This window comes from Aricia agestis, chromosome 9 (assembly GCF_905147365.1).
Source record: "Aricia agestis chromosome 9, ilAriAges1.1, whole genome shotgun sequence".
NCBI classification, from domain to species: domain Eukaryota; kingdom Metazoa; phylum Arthropoda; class Insecta; order Lepidoptera; family Lycaenidae; genus Aricia; species Aricia agestis.
Genome location: NC_056414.1, coordinates 12,309,808 through 12,332,263, shown reverse-complemented (window position 1 = coordinate 12,332,263; position 22,456 = coordinate 12,309,808). Strand labels below are relative to the sequence as shown.

The window sequence follows — 22,456 nt, the reverse complement described above, 5'->3', positions numbered from 1 at the left end:
TGCTGGGGAACCCTTGGGCGAGTCCAACTCGTACTTGGTTAATACTGTGGTTAGTGTAGCCCTATAAAAATAACTAGTTCCGGTAACGTAATTTTTTTTTTGAAATAACTTAAAATAAAAAAACTTTTTTTGCACTCAGTACTTAAGAGAAACGTCAATTGAACCAGGTGTCATGTTAATTCGCCCGAGTTGTAGTAATCTGTGGTCGTGACTTGACATAAAATTATTACAACCATTTTCTTCCAAAATTGGATTCCTTCAAGTTTTCATTACCTACCGTACTAGATTTGTAATTCCTGTAAGTATGCAATTTAACAAGCTACCTATTGTATTTATTTCTGGTTTCACTGATTTCACTTTTTTCAACATCAATTTTTATTCAGGATCAAGATGTCTGCGACAGCTTTGTTTGGTAACACTTCTGGACTCGGAGGAAGCTCTGGAGGAAACAAGCATCTCGTCGAGTTTCGAGCTGGTAGAATGACTCTAAAAGGTCGCATGGTGTACCCAGACAAAAGGAAGGGCTTGTTGTATGTGTATCAAGGGGAAGATTCACTGATGCATTTCTGCTGGAAGGACCGTACAACTGGGGAAGTAGAGGATGATCTATTAATATTCCCTGACGATTGTGAGTTTGTTCGCGTTAGTGAATGTACGACAGGAAGAGTTTATGTCCTCAAGTTTAAGTCTTTCACAAAGAAGTACTTTTTCTGGATGCAGGTAATGTTATTATTATGATTTATCATTACGAGTATGTAATATTTATACATGGCACTTTTTTAACCCTAGATCACTAACCATTCGTATCTCAGACTAGGCATACCCTACGAGTTTAATAGTTCGGTATGTTCTCCTAACCCACACCACCTTAGTACCTTCCTGATTGGGTCTAATAGTGACTCACGTACCCTCAGTGCGATCGCATGCACATTTTTAGGAGATACAGGCAAAGAGTCATCTGATAGATGAAAGGTTAGTGACTATGTATTTTGTTCCCTAAACCTATAGATGGCCACTTTGCTTGTTTTATTATATATATTTAAACATAAGCATTACAAAATCATACACTATTTACGTATAAAACATGAACAGATACCGTAAGAAACCTCTAAAGAGAAGAAATATTGATTTTCAAATAGCGGATGAACTTATAAAATCCTGGCTACTGAGTGTTACAATATGGTGACTTTGAAACGTGATTTGGAAAAAAGTATTGAATATATTTTAATTATTAAAGAGCCACACGAAAGCTGTATTCAAGAGATTCCTATATCAAGGAAAATTTGTTGATTTTATTTTCCTTAAAAAAAGTTGTATGACATGATATTCTTGCACATACTGCAAAAAGGCCATTTGCGGGGAGCACACTTTTTCTATTTGTAATAATTGTAGGAATCACTATTATTTCTTTTAATTTATTTTGTTTAATTGCACAAGGAACTTTAAGTTTTTGTTTATTTTATAAAACAAATAATGTTGGTTTTGAAAATAAGTGAATTTTATTGTGTAGTCGGTGAGTCGAAAGGTTAGTGACAGTGTAACACCAATTTAAGGTTAGTGATCTAGGGTTAAATTAATTTTATTTAACTGTAAGATTGTACACTAATTTATAATAAACATAACATAGATAACAGAAATGGTAAATATGTATATTAATGTATTTATAAAAACTTTATTTTTTGTGATTGTCACAGTTTCTGTAACATTTCAGGAGCCCAAGACAGACAAAGATGATGATTACTGCCGCAGAATTAATGAGGCGTTGAACAACCCGCCTTCTTCTGGTGGTAGAGGTGGTGGCAGTGGTGGGACCCAAGATGGTGAACTCCAGAACTTGCTGAACAACATGTCTCAGCAGCAGCTCATGCAGCTGTTTGGAGGTGTTGGTCAGATTGGTGGTTTATCTTCGTTACTTGGAACTATGGGGTATAGTTGAGTTTTATATTTTTTGTTTCTGCATAAGTGATGGAATCCAAATGTTTAGAAAGTTGAAAACTAGTGTGAGTCAATGTCATTAAACAGTTGTAATTGGTACCCTTTATGCCTAACACGGGATCATGTTGGTTAATCCTAACACGGGATCATGTTGGTTCAGCGGTTTAAGCTTCACTAGGTAATAGGTAGATGCATGCTTGCATTTATAAAGTTAGTATTTTACATTATAAACATTGTAGGTGTTTTTCTAACCGACTCTTTACCACATGTTCTAAAAAACTAATTTTAGATTTCTTTGTTTACAGCAACAATAGCAGCAGTGGAACAAGTGCTAGCAGACCATCAGCTGGTAGTGGCAGCAGTTCCCGAGGTGGCAGTGCCCCTCGCACTACTGAGGCAGCTGCCACCAGGACACCGTCACGGGCAAGAGATGTGCCAGCACCCACTGCAACTCCACCAAACACTGCTACAGCTGCTCAACCTGGAGGTAGAGGTAATTCTTATATTTTGAACCAGATTTTGTAGAATGTAGATTACATTTTACAAAATTGTTTGGTATACAATGTGACCCGACACCGGTTTAATTTCATGATCTATGGCATATTTTATTGACAAATTGGCTCTCAAATTTTTTCTCTCTCTCACGGTTGTAATATGGCAGTCATTTTAAAGTTTTTCTCGGGTTTTCACACTAATCTGACCAGTTATACTTCTCATGTAAATATCCTATGAAGATAAAAAAGGTCTCATTTGATAGCTAAACTTGTGGACTATGCTTACACAGGCAATATGTTATAAATTTCGTGGAATTAAACATAGAAAACCAAAGTTTAAGGGAAAAAATTGTGCAATGGAGATTATTTATGTACATGGAGATTATTTATATTATAAATTGTGTCGTAAATGCATGTTACATATCTGCGTTACAATTACACCTATTATTGCTGAGTGTTTAGCTGTCTGTCCAATGACAACAACAGCAGGAGCCACAGAACACCAGGCGCTGTAGTGCTCTCTACAGAGTTACGCCTGAGTGGTGTCTTTTTTGGCACATAAGGCATTGCACTACCTACCATTCCATTTCAAGTTCTGTTTATTGTTGTTTTCGCATTGTTTTGTTACTGTGTCCGGTTTTATTTCATGTTGTATTGTTATGTTTTAATGTTTTTGTCAATTAATTGTCAATGTGAATTGTTGTACTGTAATATTGGATCATATAAACTTTTATTTATTTATTTTTGTGAAAAATCTGGCGCATTAAACTGGTTCTTTTATATTTTAAAAAGATAGGATTCATCTTAAATAAATTTCTTTACTTCTATGCTCTAAGTCAGATAGTTTAGAAGTTATAACGATTTTCTTATGAAGTATTAGTAAAAAAATTTTTGAAAGCCAATTTGTCACTGAAATATGACATGATAATATCATGACATTAAAGGATCGGACACCGGTGTCGGGACACATTGCATAGTTATTAATTTGTATCTTGGCATTAGCTGCAAGTATTTTCATCATTTGATGATGAATGCCAATAAGGATTTATTTATTTATAGCCTTTATTTTCAGACTTGTTGGATTTTTCTTTTAGCTTAACCCGCTGACTGTAGCGGGTGAGTAGTACCATATACTCGGCAATCTGTTTCTCTAATCTGTTTGCCCTTTGGCAAAGGCCTCCCCCATTTCTTTCCATTCTGTTCTGTTTAGCGCTGTCCTTGTCCAAGTTTTTCCTGCTGTCATTTTTAATTCATCTTCCCACCTCCGGAACTGCCTTCCTCTATTTCTTTTACCATTTCTTGGGTACCAGAACACTACATTTTTGGTCCACTTGTAGTGTTCTGGTACACATTTCTTGGGTACCAGAACACTAAATTTTTGGTCCACTTTTCAGTGCCTCTTATTATGTGACCGGTCCACTTCCATTTTAGTTTCCTAATTCTTGTTATTACATCGTCGATTTTTGTACGTTTTCTAATTGTTTTGTTTCTTATTCTGTCGGTCTTCCTTATGTTTAGCATGCTTCGTTCCATTGCTGTCTGACAGGTTCTCAGTTTGTTATTTGTTCCTTGGTGAGTGCCCAAGTCTGGCAAGTGGCATCCATATGTTAGGACTGGGAGAATGCATGTATTATATAGTTTAGTTTTTACGTTCATCTTTGTTTCGTTGTTCTTTATTATGTCCTTGAATCCCCAGTAGCATTTCCAAGCCTGCGCAATTCTTGTGTCTATTTCTGTTGACATCATATTAGTTGCCGACATTTGCTGGCCGAGGTAGGTGTATTCCTTCACAAACTCAATCGTTCATCCGCGTAATGTTCTCTTCCGTTGAGTTTGTCAAGGCCTTTGTTTTGTTGGCGTTCATCGTGAGCATTCTTTGTAGGTGGTCCTTTGTCTTGGCAAATAATATGATGTCGTCAGTCAGAATCTTAAGTTTGATAATAGCGCACCGTTTATGTTTAGTCCATACTGGTCCCAATTTAGTTCTCGGAAGATTCCTTCTAACACAGCAGTGAATATTTAAGGTGAAAGCGGGTCTCCCTGTCTTACCCCTCTATTTATTTTTATTTCTTTTCCCTCCTTCTTTAGTCTGATTTTGGCTGTACTTTTCGTGTATATGTTTTTCAAGATCCTAATGTATTTGTGTTCGACTTCCTGTGCCTTCAGGCATTTCCAGATGTTTTCGTGCTCTATTGAGTCAAATGCTTTGTTAAAGTCAATGAAGCAGCAGTAGACTGGCATATTAAACTCTTTACTCTTTTCCAAAATTTGTTTTACAGTGTGTATGTGGTCGATAGTCGAGTATCCTGCCCTGAAGCCCGCCTGTTCTTTTGGCTGGTTTTCGTCTAGGGTTCTAGTTATGCGCCCCAGAATCACTTTTGCAAAGACTTTGTAAACATTAGACAATAAGGATAATATAGCTTAAAGAAAGTCAGTAACCCAATGCCCTAATGGACACTTATTAAAAAACTATTGTACCTAGTTATTCACCATACACTATTAAAAATCTTAATTTTGTTTCATCACAGGTGGACAGATATTCCTGTCGGACCTGCAGCGCTACTTCTCGGGCCTGGGCACCGCTCCGGAAGGCGAAGGGGCCTCAGAGGGGGCGAGGGTCGAGCTAGGCGCGGCCCTGTCCGCCCCCGAGGTGGTTACTACGGCAACCACGCCGGCCAACTCGCAGCGCCTGTCGCCTCACCTGCCGCCGACTACCGATGATGTAAGGACCACCCTGCTCTCCCCGCAGTTCGCTCAGGTGAACACATTCATCGACTTGATCTCGCAAATACTGAAGGATTCGGACCGCTTTAACAATATTTCTTCTCTAGTGATCCTAAGCTCAGGTCATTCATTTGGAAAAATCTGTATATGCAGCATACAGATTTTATTTGGACTTTGCATCATTGGGAAAATTGCTTCTAATACAAATTGCGCCGGATAATACCATTTGAAGTCAAATAAAAGTAGTGTCACTAAATAATAAACAATACTTTTACATTACATAGTTACAAACCCTTTTACGAAAAGAATAACAGTAAAAGGAACATTAGACGTACACCTATTATAAACAATGTTTCTTCAAATCCAGCAACATCCAGTACTTCGTCAAAGCTTACTTTTTACTGTGCGATAGAGAAAACTTTGTAAGCTTATTTAAAATACTTATTAGGCGATATTAGGGCCCGATTCAACCCGGAATGGCAGCGCAGCGGCGAGCATTTTCAGTGTCATATTATGATTTTAAACTTTATCTTCATTTTTGTAATACATAATATCGCTTTAGAAATTGCGGCCCCAAGACTTTCCAAGTTTCTCAAGCGATACTATTAGACCGGGAGATGGTGACACAAAATTCTTGGTCATTTATACCAGTATGGCGGTTCTTCAGGGGTCTAATTACGTAAAGGCAAAAAGGAAAATGATGGTCATAGCGCTCACACTGGCGGCCCAAACGCGTGGGCGTTAATCGAACGCGTCGGATAAATAACGAGTGTCGAACGATTTGTTCCACAAAAATGCTTGTATTTTCAGATAGTCGAAAAAAAAAGAAGTAGGCGGTAGCGTAATGCCATACTTCTCGGGTGTGACTTACGGCCCGCCATACCGACGCGAATACATTATTACGATGCTTGCATGTACATTCCATGGTGCGTCAGCTTAATGTGACCGTGTTGTACTGTATATGTTTTAAATTGTAATTTTCCATCTTTTTAGTAAAAGATGGCCCTGTGTGAGTTTCTTACACCGGTTATTCTCACCGGGTTAGTTCCCGAACCGGTGGTAGGCACCGTAGTATCGACGTTCATTAAAATCATCATTCAAAAAAATTACTCCGAATAAAAATATTTTTGATTTTGATTGATTTTGATTAATTTAAATAAAACAATGTACGGCCCAAACGCCCCATGCGTTTGGGCCGCCGGTGCGAGCGCTGTGACCATCATTTACTTTTTGCCCTTACGTAATTAGACCCCTGAAGAACCTCCATACTGGCAGGCCTGTCCCACTCGCGCCTTTAGGTATCGAACTGTAAGTCCCCTTTAAAGGGGCAGATCACAAGGGACTCACAAGCGAGCGGTGACGCGCGCGCAAGATTTTTTCGTCGCATATATCTACGTACTGATTTAACCGCTGTGACAGAATCATTATTAATCTGATAAATATGAACAATTGAAAAAAGTCAAAGAAATATTTCAATAAAGTAATTTAAGACTTTAAAATACAAAAAAAGATTTTAAAAAAAATACACAAACATAGCAAATAAACCAATTTGTTACAAACAAACCGCATACTACACATAAATAAACACAAGTTGCTATGTTTAAGTTGTAAAAAATTCCTGACCAGCTCCTAAACTATAATCGAATATAAAACTATTATAAAATATACGTTGGGTTACTAAAATTTGATTATTACTATCAAAAAGTTTGCTATTAGTAACTATAGTAATTAAAAGAAGATTATTTTATTTTCTAAAAGGTGACAATCTTGATTTCGTCAGAAAGGGTACCTCTTACGCGATAGAAAGAGAGCGCACATGTAGGCAATTATAATTGTAGGCACCTAGCACTGCGCGGTCGGAATTTGAACTTTATAGTATCGCAGCAAGAGTTGTTATTTTTTTAAACGGGTTTCACGAGTTAGAATTCTGTTGGTACTACTAATATATATTCTGTGATACTGGTACAAATGACAAAGAATTTTGTGTCACCACCTCCCGGTCTATACATATGTATTACAATAATGAAGATAAAGTTTAAAATCTTAATATTATGACACTGAAAATGCTCGCCGCTGCGCTGCCATTCTGGTGTGAATCAGCCCTTAAAGTCAAGGTTATAGAGTCAGCTATATTTTAGTTATTTTTTTATTACACAGCAACACACCCTTTTACAAAAAGATTAATAGTAAAAGGAACATTAAACATACATCTATTACAAACATAACAAATAACAATACTCCAATGGCCCCTTTTCACAATTGCTGAATGAGCACAAGTGACAAATAGCTTCTAGATTCTAGAAGTTTTGTCACTTACAGCTCAAGGCTGAAAAGCTGTTGGTCAGTTACGATTGTAAAACCTAAAATTACATTTCTGATTTTTTTTAAATCTCTTTATTAAGTTTTCAATCATAGCCTAATTCACCTGATTATTTCCATTATATATTTTTTTTAATTTCAACAACCTTACAACGACTAAACACATGTGCAATAATGTTGAGTGCTGACCTTAAGTCCTAAACAAATTATTATGATACAGTTATGATACTAATGATTATGTGAATTGGTCTAATATTTAGATGCTTGGTTTTTTGCTTGTTATTTCTTGTCAAAGTCAACGGAACTGCTTTGCTTTACATTTAAGTTAAATGTTAGTTGCTCTGGCCATGCTTATATTTTGTTGATTTTCCTTGCTTTTGTAGAAAGTTTTGCATCTTTGTATTTTGTAATCTATACAAATTGATGCATAATTTGTGATGCATACTCAAATTATAAATCAATAAGTATTCAATATGCATAATGTTTTTTTTCACCCTTCTGCCAAGAACTACCCTTCTTGGTATTATGTTATCATGTTGTGATTGAAAAATGAAATGAAGACTAGCAAGTCCATCTTCTTCACGAAATCTTCGTGTGCAGTACAAGTTGAAACTTTTAAATTAAAAAAAAAATGTAAGTAACAATATTATAATTAACTAGATTTTTAAAACAAGTGTTCTTATCAGGTTAATGAATGGGACACTGCAAAGATTCCAAATACTGCATAGTAATTAAAAGCAAATATATTGTTGATTTTTTTAATAATTCATATTTCGGTATTAAAAAAAACATATTTATTTCTTACAAAATTGTTTTAAAATGCATGTTTTACATTCCATAAAATAAATTTTGCATTTCTGCACTGCTTGGCAAAATATGTGTGATGGCCGGAGGTTCTTTTTTATGATCATACTAACACTGCATTGTTTTTGGTTTTTATAAGTGCATGTGTGTTCAAGAGTTTAAGAAATTAGATGAATAGTCAAGATGTCCTTCTATTTCGTGAGGTGTGTGTTTTTATTTTTATTTTGAAAATAGCATGATTTCTGAATACAATGAAATATCTAATGATATTTAGCTGAATGGGTATAACATTTTTCATATAATTTATTACTACGAAAAAAAATTTATACGACGTTTACTGTTTATCCTTATTTTTGCGTTTTTCGGCCGTAAAAAGAATCTAATTCAAAACTCGCGCATTCACCAATCATTTAATTAATAATTACCGAAAGACCAACATAAAAATTATAAATTAGCAGTCTAACTATTTGTACTTTTTATTAATTTCAACATTGTTTTCAGGCCGCCAATCAGTTTTCGTCGGCTCTGACGTCGGGACAGATGGGTCCGGTTATGTCGCAGTTCGGTCTACCCACCGAAGTGACGTCAGCGGCCAATAGTGGCAACATGCAGGCATTCTTCAAGGCTCTGGAGTCTACCTCCACTTCGGAAGGCAATAAGTCCCAGGAGGATGACAAGAAGAAAGAAAAACCCAAGGACGATAAGAAAGACAAGAAAGATGACGATCCCATGTCTCTCGACTAAGTCGAGCTATCTCCTGCGTGTTTTATTGCGTTTATATTTGTGTAATCTTTTGTTGTAATAGATAAATAGATGTGTAAACAGTTCTCAGAAAACGCTTTGTTTTCAGAAGTATTTAAAAGCGTAATAGACATTAACAATTACATTTGAGATTTATGTAACAAATTTTATCTTTGCAATATAACAAGTGGTATAAAATCATGTTTTATTAATTCTAACCTTTCAATCTAAAAAGTAATGAGTTGTAATTTACGTTACAAGATGGCTAGGTTCAAAATGGGCATTGTCCAAAAAAAATCACATGTACTTTTTATATTTTTTTTTCGTTAAAATAGGGTATTTTAAGAATATAAATTAAATAATTTTGAAATTCATTGGCTAGTTTTTTCTCAATAAATTTTTAAAGTTCCGCTCTGACGTCATCATCGGCCGCCAATTGACCTCTGCATATGTTTTAAATTTCCTTACAATCTTATTTATAATGGCTGGTTCGTCAAATGCAAGTTCTCATTATGTGAAAGCTGATACGAGAAGCTTTCCAAAAGTTCGAAACGTAATGTTGGTCGAATTTATTGCTAATTTAACGCCATTGAAGGTCAAACAAAGGTTAAACGTATTTGTTCAAAAATATAAGTAACTAATGGGTATTTTTTTCGTTTATATACAGAAAAACGATCACTGACCTTATTCCTCGAAATGTTTTTGTAATGAGCAAAATTAAAAAAAATGGACAATCCCCATTATTATAAATTGAATAATGCAAGTTTACTTGGCGGTAAAAGCTTGTTTTTAAAGTTTTTTTCGTTTGTGAGTATTAGTCATTGATTTTATATTAGACTAGACGATCCGCGCGGCTTCGCCCGCGTAAATTAGGAATTTCATGGAAACCGTACATTTCCCGCAAATAATTAGCCTCCGTTTCACGTGGTCTACTCTATATTTGTGGCAAAAAACATAAAATTGCTGCAGTAGTTCGTGAGATAAGCACTTTGAAATATTTTTCCCTTTTTTACATTTCTCTCTGTATGTTCGCTTCTATTGGTCGTAGCGTGATAATATAAGTAATGTAGATTATAGCCTATAGCCTTACTCGATAAATGGGCTTTATAGACCATTTATCGAGGAAGGCACTCAAAGAATTTTTCAAATCGGACCAGTAGTTCCTGAGATTAGCGCGTTCAAACAAACTCTTCAGCTTTATAATATGAAGTATAGATTTATTAGCTATGATAAATCGTGTATGCAGTTTGAACAATTGATAGATATAGAGTTTCTGCAAAACAAAGGCCTTTTATCTTTATAATAATCAGTAATTAGGTACTAATTGCATACCTCCTTCACAAACCCCGACAAAATATTAACCGATCAGTGCGGATGACACGGCAGCCGTGTGATATATTTTTTTAACGTGTGGCGTATGACACGGGAGCCGTGTCATTAGAAAACGATTGTATCTCCCTCAAATTACACGTTAGAAGTTTCTACTCTGAACGATCTTAATTTTCCACGTAAAACAAGCTTATACGCTTCGTTTCTGAATATTCTGTGAATTGACAAAAGTAGGGGCTGTCATTTTTCTAACTTTGAAACCTACAAAAGGTTTGCAACATCTTTGGCGAGGCATATACAACTTCTATGGCCTATGACACGGCTAACGTGTCACGAGAAAATTGTATGCCGCCACTACTAAAAGTTTTCAAAAATGTGCGCCGCAATGAATCGGTTAAGTATCAATTTTTACTTAGCTTCCTACTTGTGTCGGTAGATGTCACTATACTATTCCGGAATAAAATCGCGCTTTAAAATATATTGCTTATATTCAAGTACTAGACAATGTACGATCTTTGGATCTCCCCTACAAGTTTTGATATGAGTGTAAACTTAACGATGTAGGCATCGGTCGACGTGCCCTGCGCGGAGTATTTTATATTCGCGGCAGTGTCGTTTCGGCTGCGCGTGACCTCGCATGTAACGCGGGGAGCGCCGCGCGACGCGCCGGGGAATCCTTTTGGCGCCAGACCGGCCGCCATCGGCGTCTGACTGCCCCGCGCTCCCCACTGCTCACTTGAAATAGATGCACGGTGATTTACGCCGCGAGCGTATGAGTAAACATGTCGGTCGCCCGCTCGCCTTGGCACGTCCGCCCGCCCCCGCGCGCCGCGAGCTAATCCGCTGCACACCTTGCTCGAGCGTTCCAAAGTATTACGCGCGAAACGGTGACCTTTTAAAAACACACATCATGACGAAGCAACCGATGGAGCCGGAAGGTGAGTTTTACATTCGCAATGTTGCCACAGAATTGAGCGGAGTCGACGCGACACAGTTACATATTCACTCGTTTGTGGATAATGCGGCAAGAGCACAGAATAAAAATATACGCTTACGTACAGAGAAACAGCACAAGTTACGATTAGTAATGTGCAAAAATTTTACTGGACAGTGGACAAATAACACTGTGTACGTGATAGGAAATGGCATGTGCAGAAGTATGCTTGTAGTAGTGAAATCGATTTGACAGCTTCCTATGTTGCCGTTTCTCTGTATGAAAGTATTCATGGCTATGCATTGCATTCCATGGTAATTGCGATTTTCGTTTAAATTTTATTCAACTACTTTAATCTATTTATGTACGTCAGAATTTTAAAGCAGTACTGTAAACGGAATAATGGCATCAATTACATGACACTATTAACGAATAAATTAGAATTATAATTAATGAAGTAACATTAATAAGTACACTAGCTGCAAAAATTGCTTGTTTATTTTCAATTGCTTGTGATATTGTTGCAGTATTTTTTTTAGATAGATTAATACAAATTAAAAACCATATTTTTTTGGATCTCGAAAGCCTTAACGCGTAGTTTCGGACACACTATTCAAATGCTAATTATTTTTGCTTAAAACAGATCACGATAGAGGTATTTTTCCATTGATATATACAATATATTCTGTATTGTATACCTACGAATACATTAGTATTGAGTATCCGCTTAACAAAGAAGTCTTTAACATGAGTTATAATAAAATACTTTTTTATTGTAGTTAATTAATGAATAACGCTTACATCATAATAATATAGAGACGTTATAAGAAACATTACACATCGCCACTGACGTCAATGATCGCTTCAAACCACATAAGGTAAAACTTTTTTAGACAAATAATAACAGCATGAAACATTAACTTAAAATTTATATTATGAAAACGTTTTTCTGTATTAAATTCAATGATGAAAAACTCAAAGCAGATATGATACTACCGCGCGCGTTGTGAAGATTCAAATACGGCCCAATTGGGCCGTCTGTTGTTTAGTCTGCATCGAGCGCAGTCACGAACGTGCCGCGTCTTGTCTTACCTAAATAAATTGAAAATGGCGTCGTGCGCGTTTCGAAAATGTACCAATTATGACTCAAAAGAAAACAAAACACATGGATTCTCTTACCACATATCTTGATTGCAATAAATACCTCGATTATTTACATTTTCAATTATTTTTTCGAACTATCTGGAAAAAATCGAATTTTCGTCATAGCTCAGGCGAAGAAAGAGACAGCGATACGATTCGACGTTTAAAAATAGAACTGTCTCTTTTATGTAAATGGTTTTCGTATCTTTTGTTTCACTTATCTGTCAAATTTGTCAATTTTGAATTTGAAAATTGTTCGGAAGAGATTTAAGCCGGAAAATTGTATGGACGTAACAGATCTGTATAAGTAGAATATAATTGATTAAATTGAAATAAAAAAAAACGATCTACGCGAACAACTACCTAATAAACATTGAAAAACTTTGAAGCAAAAAAAGTATTCAAAAACTCAATTAATCACATAAAAGTTTAAAAAATCAGTCTTATTACGAAAGGTCCAAAACTAAAATAATGGGACTAAGGAATGAAAAAAAACCTTTCATACTTTATGCGTTCCGGCCTCCGGGGTATTCGCTCACCAACCGTCGGCGTCAGATCAAAGCTAGGGGGGAATAGCCTTATGGAAGTAATGAACGATTGAAGAGCCTGTGTTTGTTAATTAACTATAAAAAAATAACAGCAGGCTCCAAACATTTGCAAAACTGGCGTCTACTTTTTAGAACGTTTAAATTGTAGACATTAATCCATACTTAATATTATAAATGCAAAAATGTTTATTTCTCTGTCTGTCTTGTTGCCTCTCTCAAGCTTAAACCGCTGAACCGATTTTGCTGATATTTGATATGGAGATAAGTACTTTGAGTCGCGGGAAAGCACATAGGATACTTACCTACCGGATAGAATACCCGGAAGAATGTACGATTCCCTTTTTTTATGAAATAAGGGGGAAAACGAGCAAACGGGTCACCTGATGGAAAGTAACTTCCGTCGCCCATGGACACTCGCAGCATCAGAAGAGCTGCAGGTGCGTTGCCGGCCTTTTAAGAGGAAATAGGGTAATAGAGGAGGGTAGGGATGGGAAGGGAAGGGAGGGGAATAGGGGAGGGTAGGGAAGGGAATAGGGTAGGGGATTGGGCCTCCGGTGAACTCAATCGGCGAAACACAGCGCAAGCGCTGTTTCACGCCGCTTTTCTGTGAGAACGTGGTATTTCTCCGGTCGAGCCGGCCCACTCGTGCCGAAGCATGGCTCTCCCACGTGTAACACCTTTGCGTTAAACTAATTTAGGTGCAACAAAGTGGCGAGCGTCATCTAGTGTTTAATATTGCGTTTTTATTGTTAGATAACAAGTGAAGTTCAGTTATTAATAAACCACTAACCAGGATTAAAAGCAATCGAGCCTTTCCAACAAGCTTCTACACAACAAAAAGCAATGCCGGGGGACCGGTCCTACTGGTTCTTTCAAGCCCCTGGTTCGCTTCCTATGGTCATCTTCCATTCATTATAAGGCTCCTTCGTATCCGATTCAGTCAGCATACTTTCTCTTTAAGAATTTTTTCGTATATTCTTACTAAGTGGAAGAATATTTAAAAACTAGCGACCCGCCCCGGCTTCGCACGGGTATAAAATATATTACAGCCTATGTCAAAAAATGATTTAAATCGATTCAGTAGTTTTGATAAATAATTTATATTCATTACTACCCGTGGCCAGCATTGGCCGGTACCTACTGCCGCAAAAGCTACGTCCCGCAATTTTTAAATCTGTAATAATATCTTCGAAAATATTCATTTAAAATTTAAATCATAATACCTATGTTTTATACGCTTTCATACGTGGGAGAGCCATACTTCGGCACGAATGGGCCGGCTCGACCGGAGAAATACCACGTTCTCACAGAAAAGCGGCGTGAAACAGCGCTTGCGCTGTGTTTCGCCGAGTGAGTTCACCGGAGGCCCAATCCCCTACCCTATTCCCTTCCCTACCCTCCCCTATTCCCCTCCCTTCCCTTCCCATCCCTACCCTCCTCTATTACCCTATTTCCTCTTAAAAGGCCGGCAACGCACCTGCAGCTCTTCTGATGCTGCGAGTGTCCATGGGCGACGGAAGTTGCTTTCCATCAGGTGAACCGTTTGCTCGTTTGCCCCCTTATTTATTAAAAAAATGCTGTAAAGGGCCATAATCAATAATGTATTCAAGAGGAGTCCACACTCCACACCGCCGTTTTCCATACAAACGTTGTCCCCTGTTTCCTCCCTGGATGATGCCGGTAGAGTTATGATTTTTTCCCTGAATATCTATGGCCACTATTAACATGTCCCTATGTTTTCTTTTTTTTCATGATTTTATTATTAAGAAAAGATAACGTCCAAAAACCCAAAAAATTGCCAGATTTTCCTCTGTGTTCAAACACCCAGAAAACAAAACTGGCTAAAATATACAAAAAAATTAAAACATAGGACACAGCTCAAGCCTTGCTGTAATTCTTGATGAAAAAAATACTAAAATCAGTTAAGTTTTGGAGAAAAAATTAGCGGACAACGAATCGAAGATTTTCTGTTCTTTTATTAGAACTTTTGTTTTGTTGTCTCTATCGCGCTCTGCGGTGGGAGACTTGAGATTGTTGAGACAGCAATACATTTTCAAATTCCTATTTTCAATTTCTCTCGCCCTTGGTGTATCCTCTTAAAGTATTTTTTAAAGGTCTACAGAGTTTTCTGTAGACCTTTTCAATGTGTACAATACTTGGTACATTATTTACATGAAAGGACATAGGTTTCTTTTTTGCGGAAAAATGTACGGTTTCCGTGACATTCCTAAATTACGCGGGCGATGTATATTGTACATAGTGATACCCTTCCCGCGAGCGCATCGCCGCATTGGTTGCGCCCTTCGAAACGGGCGTACATCGCAATATTTTAGTTTCGCCATAACTTCTACACCAAAAGTCAAATTTTAATAATTCAAAGACCAAATATATTCTACATAAACTGTACTTAGTGATGAAATAATTTATTTTGATCAGGATTATTAGCATGAGAAAATAAATCCGTTTAAATGTAGTCCAATAAAAATCAAGATTTTTAAATAAAAAAATGGTTGTTGTGCCTCACTTGACATAGATAGGTATAGTCATAGTGTGTCGCGGACATTTTTGTAGATATTTATAAGATCTACATTTACTTAGAACATTGTATAGTTCTATCTTTTATAGTTTAGGCAGCGTACGCAAAATAAGTAAATTTTCTGGTTGTTTCCAAAAAACTGAAATATCTTACGGAACCCTATATTTTCCAAAATAAAAAGTAGCCTATGTTACTCGTAAATAATGTAGCTTTCGAATGGTGAAAGAATTTTTAAAATCGGTCTAGTAGTTTTTGAGCTTATTCATTACAATTAAACAAACAAACAAACATACAAACAAACAAAGTTTACCTCTTTATAATATTAGTATAGATTGGTGAATAACTAATGCACTTTTGCAAAAATATTCTATTCTATTTATTGATGAGGTAATTCAATATTTGCGTGATGTGTGTTAGAAAATGAAAATTTTGCCAAAAAAGTAGGTTCTGCCGCCTGTATCCGATCTGACGACTATAGTCTTGGTCTACTGGGTAGGGTAAGAGGGTACATGAGAGTGGAGTTAGAGAGATTGATCTTGTATACTGAGCACACATTTAGGCACTATGTAACTTCTTTTGTCTGCTCTGGTTGCAATGAAACTAGTGTGGAAGGTATCATTATTATTATATCATAATTTTAATCATCATAACACAACGTCTTATTTGCTACCTCGTAATTGTCCTCATTATTGCTGCTTCGGTATTTATTTTTATAACAGTTTCCAAGTAAATGCGTAGGATGTGGCAAACCCTGTCTATGACTCATTGCGGCAATAAGTTACCACACACCAACCACTTGCTCCGAACTCGTAAGCAAAATAACTTTTACATTCCAATTCTCTGTTCTGTTCAAGTAATGTACTGTGACTGTAGTAGTCGTGGATATAATTATTAATTTAATTTCTTTTCAGTCACAGCTTCTTTTCGTCATTTTCTTCAATTTTTATTCTGTCGTAAACATTCATGAATCTGCAAGTAATCTCATCAGTCACTACATAGTACGAGAGAACTCAAAAGTATACCACAAAACTTGTGATGTAGCTTTCTTTGTACGAGCAGAAAACCTTTGGATCGTATACGCAAATATACGTATACAACACGGAGTTCATACCGAGACGGTGTGCTGCAGCAGGTGCTCGTTTCGTACAGGTTTTGTAGCATGCCGGCCAAAAGTCAATGTGCGTCGGAAATACACACACCAATAGCTAGGCTCGAGATGAAAGAAGTACAATATTTAACCCACATAATAATATTTATAATTTAGTATTGTGCCTAATTGCAAATTCTGGACATACGATAAATTCGTCGCGTGTGAACGAAAGATTTTTGCCAATTACCCTGCTAGGTATCTTGATGACTGTTTCATATAAAACTGCATCTTTTTGATATTTAGAATGATTCCTAGAGTCTAGAGTCTAGACGTTTATCAATATATTGTGCGACGTTACGATTTACGATGATTGGGATTTTCTTTTTGAGATATTTCAAAAACTAACAAAGAGACGATGGCCTATGTTTGGTCGAAAAAAAAAAAACAATGCAATGTTAATCATACGCGTAACGCCCTATGGTATTAAAATCTTTCCTATTAAATATCTCTAAAAAGTCCTTATAATTTATGAAAATTAAAATATATAATTAGAAATTAAACCTTAAAAATTTAAGTATCAACCGTTCTTGCGTCAAAATCGGTAAGTGTTTGCGGCCTATGACCTTTATTGAATTTCACTTGTAATTTTGTGAACGTCAATGCGCGACGCACTATGTGTGTCGCATTATTATGTAAATACATACAAGTATAACTTCTACAGATATATTTTAATAAGCGAGATTCATATATTATGTAGGAGTAAATTAAATTAAAAATATCTACAAGGAAAGTTATTTGCGAATTTTTAACGCAATCGAAGACTACTATGCTATAAAATGCTTAAATTTACAACCTAGGTTATATTTTGCCATTTTTCTGCACTAGTATGCAGTACATAATATACAAACTTTCTACTAAAGTCTAGTAACTTGTTATTATAGAGATTAGTGTCTGCATTCTGCACCACCTATCAGCAGGCTTACCGTAACAACATTAGAAACGGGAAAGAATGCACGTATACTGCTAACATACTGACAGTTTTTAGTAATAAAATGGCGGATTTCCTTTGTCAACCTGTTACTTTGTCTATTCTTCTGTAGATAGTAACCATTTCTTTGGTGACCGTGCTACAGCCTGCTGGTGGTGCAGACTGCAGACTCTATAATATATTGTGTTACAGAAGAACAAATAATAACATTAGGCATTATTAAGTTACATACACATACCTATTATGTATCTACAATCTACATAATTTTAATAATATCAGAAAAATTTGTTGATTGTGATTTGTGTCCTAGCGACTACTCGCCAGACTTAATTTAGACATGAACGTATTTTGGTTCACATGGTTCTTTTGACGTCACAGTTTTATACGCACATACCAACATATGTATTACAATAGGTTATTATTAAATATTTAATGATTATGAAAACACAAAATACATCATATAATACGAGGATAAGTATTATTATTATGACTAACGGCATCTCGTGAGACGTGTCTCTACCATTAATTAATAAATTTAAGGTAAGAGCACTAATGGTAGACTCGGAACTAATAGATGACACTTACGACAAAAATACCATAAAAATAAGAATTAGTCAAATTTTTTCTCAACACTATAAATTTTATAAGCTTCTCAAGCTATCTGTTGACGTGAAAAAATAGATTAGGGACGCCTTCGGGAACAAAATTTTAAAATGGGATCAGTTTTCGTAAAAAATGTGACCGCGTCAACTCGCGCTCGGCAGTTTCTTAGCAAATAGGTTAAGAGGATTCCACACCGCCGTTTTTCCATACAAACGTTGTCCCCTGTTTCCTCCCTGGATAATGCCGGTAGAGTTATGATTTTTTTCCTGAATATCTATGGCCACTATTAGCATGTCCCTATGTTTTCCTTTTTTTCATAATTTTATTATTAAAAAAGATAAGAACGTCCAAAAACCCAAAAAAATGGCCAGATTTTCCTCTGTGTTCAAACACCCAGAAAACAAAACTGGCTAAAATATACAGAAAAAATAAAACATAGGAACACAGCTCAAGCCTTCCTTTAATTCTTAATGAAAAAAGTACTTAAATCGGTTAAGTTTTGGAGAAGAAATCAGCGGACAACGAATCGAAGATTTTCTGTTCTTTTATTAGAACTTTTGTCGTGTTGTCTCTATCGCGCTCTGCGGTGGGAGACTTGAGATTGGTGAGACAGCAATACATTTTCAAATACCTATTTTCAATTTCTCTCGCCCCTGGTGTATCCTCTTAAGGAAGGCGAAATTTTGCACGTAAGTTTTGAATACATTTATTTGTTTTTTTTTAATTTCTATTGATTTCATTGGATTAATGGTCATGTTGTTTACACTAATTGATGTTTATTTATGATTTGTTATCCATTTTCCCTAACAATATAAAGGGTGTCTACTAATAGTTCTTGAAAATGTTAAAAAACCTAATAGATGACATGGAACTCATATCATCATTTTGCAATACATACTAAAGTTATTTTGTTGTTTATTCCACTGCAAATATCATCAATATTCTCTGAAAATATAATTATATTAACAAGCTAACAAATTAGAACTACTGTACCTGAAAATTGACATATTAGACCTTGTCTGATCTAAAAATCGATTGCTTTAGTTTTGTAGCAGTAAAAAGAAGAAAAAGGAGAGCTGAGAAAATAAAGAAGAAAAAAGAAGAGGCAAGAGAAGCATGGAGACTAAAGACTGAAAATAAATTTGCTAGGAAAAAATATGTGAAAAATAAAAATATAAAAGGAAAAGATAGTTTCAGCATGGAAGAAGAATGGATAGAATCTGGAGACAACGTGGATAATATTTCATATACATGTAGTTACTATGATGAAGTAAATTAAATCTTTTGAAAAACGGCAAATAAAGACCTAATAATAGGAAAAATGTTAAATGTAATGTAATGTTCTATGTCAACTATTAGTTTATATTGGTGTCTACTATTAGTGATGTTCGTTTTCTGTGATGTCATCTATTATACTTATAGTTGTTAGGACTAAGTTTACAAAAAGACCAATAATTTATATATTTTATTTTGTAAGAGTTACTGAAGACATGGAAGAATTTATCAATCCTTTATTTTAATAAATATATATTTTACAATTGTTTCCTTAAAGCGTCTGCCATTAGTGCTTTTACCTTACTTCCAGGTAACGATTTTGTTTTCACTAACTCGTCAGACTACTGCGTGAATTTGGATTTTTTGAATACCTACTATAATTATTATGTTTTCTTTTTTTATACAAACTTAACCCGTTTTCTTGAGGCTCCTTATGGCGTCCTTTCTACCGAATACCAATCCAAACAATAATAGAGCCAAGAAATAATATAACCATCTTACTAGCTATGAATGATAAAGAAACTATTTCAGTAACAGTCGTAAAATGTAAGTTATCGACTATTAATTCGAGCAATTCTCGTTGTGATAGACGCCCCGGAAAATTGTTGATATTTCGACTGAGCGTACATAATGGCGACAAAATTAAATACCCCGTATTACGGGCGTCGTATGTTCTCGCTTCAACTAACTATTCATAAGGATCACTATGACAACGGCTGGCAGGCTCGGCGGCGCCGCGTTGCCGCCAGCCTGAGCGTCGCATCTCGTTAATACATCCACTTGTTGTGCTGTTTTTATTTACCACGAACCTTGCCTGTAGGTTTTGTCAAGTCGGGATAGGATTTTATATTACTCGAGTTTTACCGTTACGTTTTACCATTGATTGACAAAAACACCAATAATTAAAGAACAAACATCATTGGCCTAGTTTTAATAATATTATGTACATACCTAGTACATGGTAAGTAACAACTTCAAAAGATTTTTGTTATCACAGAAAAAATTCTCAACGATTTATACAAATCGACTTAGCGAGCTCCTTAATGGCTCTACATTGTATTATGTTTTTTTAAATTTTTTGGTTACAAAAGTTTGGTTGTGGAACAATTTGATCGAAGTTTTTAAACTTAAGTTTTAAACTAAATAGGGTCTCCAAAGCTCTTGTCACTTGAGACGCAGATGTGAGTATTATTGTGCATGTAGCCGAAATGATAACGCAAGTGCAATTTTTAAGTCACATCTTTGCATCCATAACAATCTCATCCGAGTGCCACTGGATCCTCGTATGGACCAAGAGCCCGCGACGGCCAGACTTTCCTCAGTTTCGTAAAGCTAAAAGTTTACCTGTTTGTGGCCTTTACAGAGGTAAGAACGGCCAGCAACTATGGAGAATCGATCGCGATTCGCGGTTACTTTAGGAGGTATCCAGTTCTGAAGATCTACCTGACCTTCCAGAAAGAGTAAAGCTCAATTTCATAGCTTATATTCTTTGTGGTATGTGGAGGAATCTGGTCTTCCAAAGTCGGGATAGGATTTTATATTACTCGAGTTTTACCGTTACGTTTTACCATTGATTCCCTACTATTAAAAATCCGTCGAATAATAAAGTATGATATTTTTTGCTTCACACAGCATTTATACCAAATTACGGTTTAAACAACAATTTCTGTTACATCTAGTTTTGAATACATACTATCTAAGCTATAGTTAACAATTTTTTTGCATCGTTATTATTTTGATAAACTCACAAAATTGCGAAAAAATTAAAAATTTGCGAATCGTTATGATATTGCTATCACACTTCTAGCGTGATGAGTGATTAATGATTATACTCGGTTCTTATCAGAGATTTTTGAATATCGAATGATATGACGTTGCTGATATCATCCAGCAGGTAAAGTAAAATTCTAATAATTTTATCACTGCCAATGATACGAGTTCATTTTCCTTTAAATTACAAAAGGGGTAGATCCTTTTGTAATAAAAATAGTTACACAGCGGAAGATATCGTACAAGGTTTTTGTCTGCCACCTGTCTTTTCTAATGAATTATAAAACCACACCAGATATTCAATTATGTTCATACAAACATGCTCTAAACTTTTAAATCTATGTGTATCTATCAATTTCTTATCTATCCAAATCTATATTTTACGTAGCGCGATTAAAACAAAACAAATTAAAACAGTAAATCCCTTTCGAAGCTCTAGAAACAGCGACGATTTCTAACAAAAACGTTTAAACATAATTCGAGAACGTCGGTTCTCGGTAATTCAAAATAACTTTGCAGTAATGGGAAGGCAGGTAGTTCTCGAAAACATCCGAGACGTCAATATGAAAAAGTTTGTAATATGACGCGACGGGAGGCGGCGTCGGCGCGTGCTCGGGGGTATTCCGAGAATCGCCTATTGCCTCAACGGTTCGAGATGATTGGATCATTGTTTCCCCCTGGCCAATGCTTGCCTACATTCTAGATATTTGCCAATTAACAGAAATTAGGAAAATATTTGAAAAATATTTAGAGATAAATTCCAATTAAGTAAGTAAATAAAAAAATGTTACTAACCATTTGATAAAATTAATTCGTCAAAAATAAATCGTCATCGACTCTAAAAATAGCAATATAAAATTCGGTGGCTCGATAATAACGTTTATGTAAGTCATAAGGGCACACAATGTGTTTTGTGTACCTATTATGATAAAGCGATCCAAAAGTATTTCAAACATACAAAATAAGTCACACTTTATTATCTTTTGTTCTACCTACTAGCTATCTTTTATCAGATTTTATCAGCACACAGAGTAAATTTCACGGAATAATGCGCAAATTACGTATCTACATTATTGCAACGTTTAGTTTTATTGCTCAGTATAAAAATCAATTTTAAAATATTAAAAGTCGCTTATTAGTGTAATATTGCGCTAACATCAAAATATTTACAACAAAAACACCAATAATTAAAGTACAAACATCATTGGCCTAGTTTTAATAAT

General features: G+C 35.7%; 2 protein-coding genes across 4 annotated transcripts in view; both read left to right on the top strand.

Annotated features, from left to right (window-relative positions):
- The first annotated feature begins 214 nt into the window (after positions 1-214).
- On the top strand, positions 215-9,215 carry LOC121730139 (proteasomal ubiquitin receptor ADRM1). 3 transcript variants are annotated; one of them, XM_042119029.1, is made up of 6 exons: positions 215-298; positions 384-720; positions 1,712-1,926; positions 2,241-2,422; positions 4,958-5,187; positions 8,778-9,215. In XM_042119029.1, the coding sequence occupies exons 2-6, from the start codon at positions 391-393 to the stop codon at positions 9,018-9,020; spliced, it is 1,200 nt and encodes a 399-aa protein (XP_041974963.1). In that variant the 5' UTR covers positions 215-298; positions 384-390; the 3' UTR covers positions 9,021-9,215. The 3 variants fall into 3 exon arrangements, with proteins under 3 accessions (XP_041974963.1, XP_041974964.1, XP_041974962.1); XM_042119030.1 differs by having other exon boundaries at positions 2,241-2,428; positions 4,958-5,151; XM_042119028.1 differs by having other exon boundaries at positions 2,241-2,428.
- A 1,761-nt stretch (positions 9,216-10,976) lies between these two features.
- The window catches only part of LOC121730122, a 32,288-nt gene continuing 20,808 nt past the window's right edge, over positions 10,977-22,456 (top strand). Inside the window, exon 1 of the mRNA XM_042118992.1 lies at positions 10,977-11,284. Coding sequence (XP_041974926.1) covers positions 11,092-11,284 — 193 coding nt within the window. The 5' untranslated portion in view covers positions 10,977-11,091. The remainder of the gene's footprint in view (positions 11,285-22,456) is intronic.

Excerpts from the sequence above, each read along its gene's own strand:
- LOC121730139 (XM_042119028.1), top strand. The coding sequence starts at position 391 with ATGTCTGCGACAGCTTTGTTTGGTAACACTTCTGGACTCGGAGGAAGC. Across the intron at positions 721-1,711 it reads AGTACTTTTTCTGGATGCAG|GAGCCCAAGACAGACAAAGA; the intron begins GTAATGTTATTA and ends GTAACATTTCAG. Across the intron at positions 5,188-8,777 it reads TCTCCCCGCAGTTCGCTCAG|GCCGCCAATCAGTTTTCGTC; the intron begins GTGAACACATTC and ends CATTGTTTTCAG.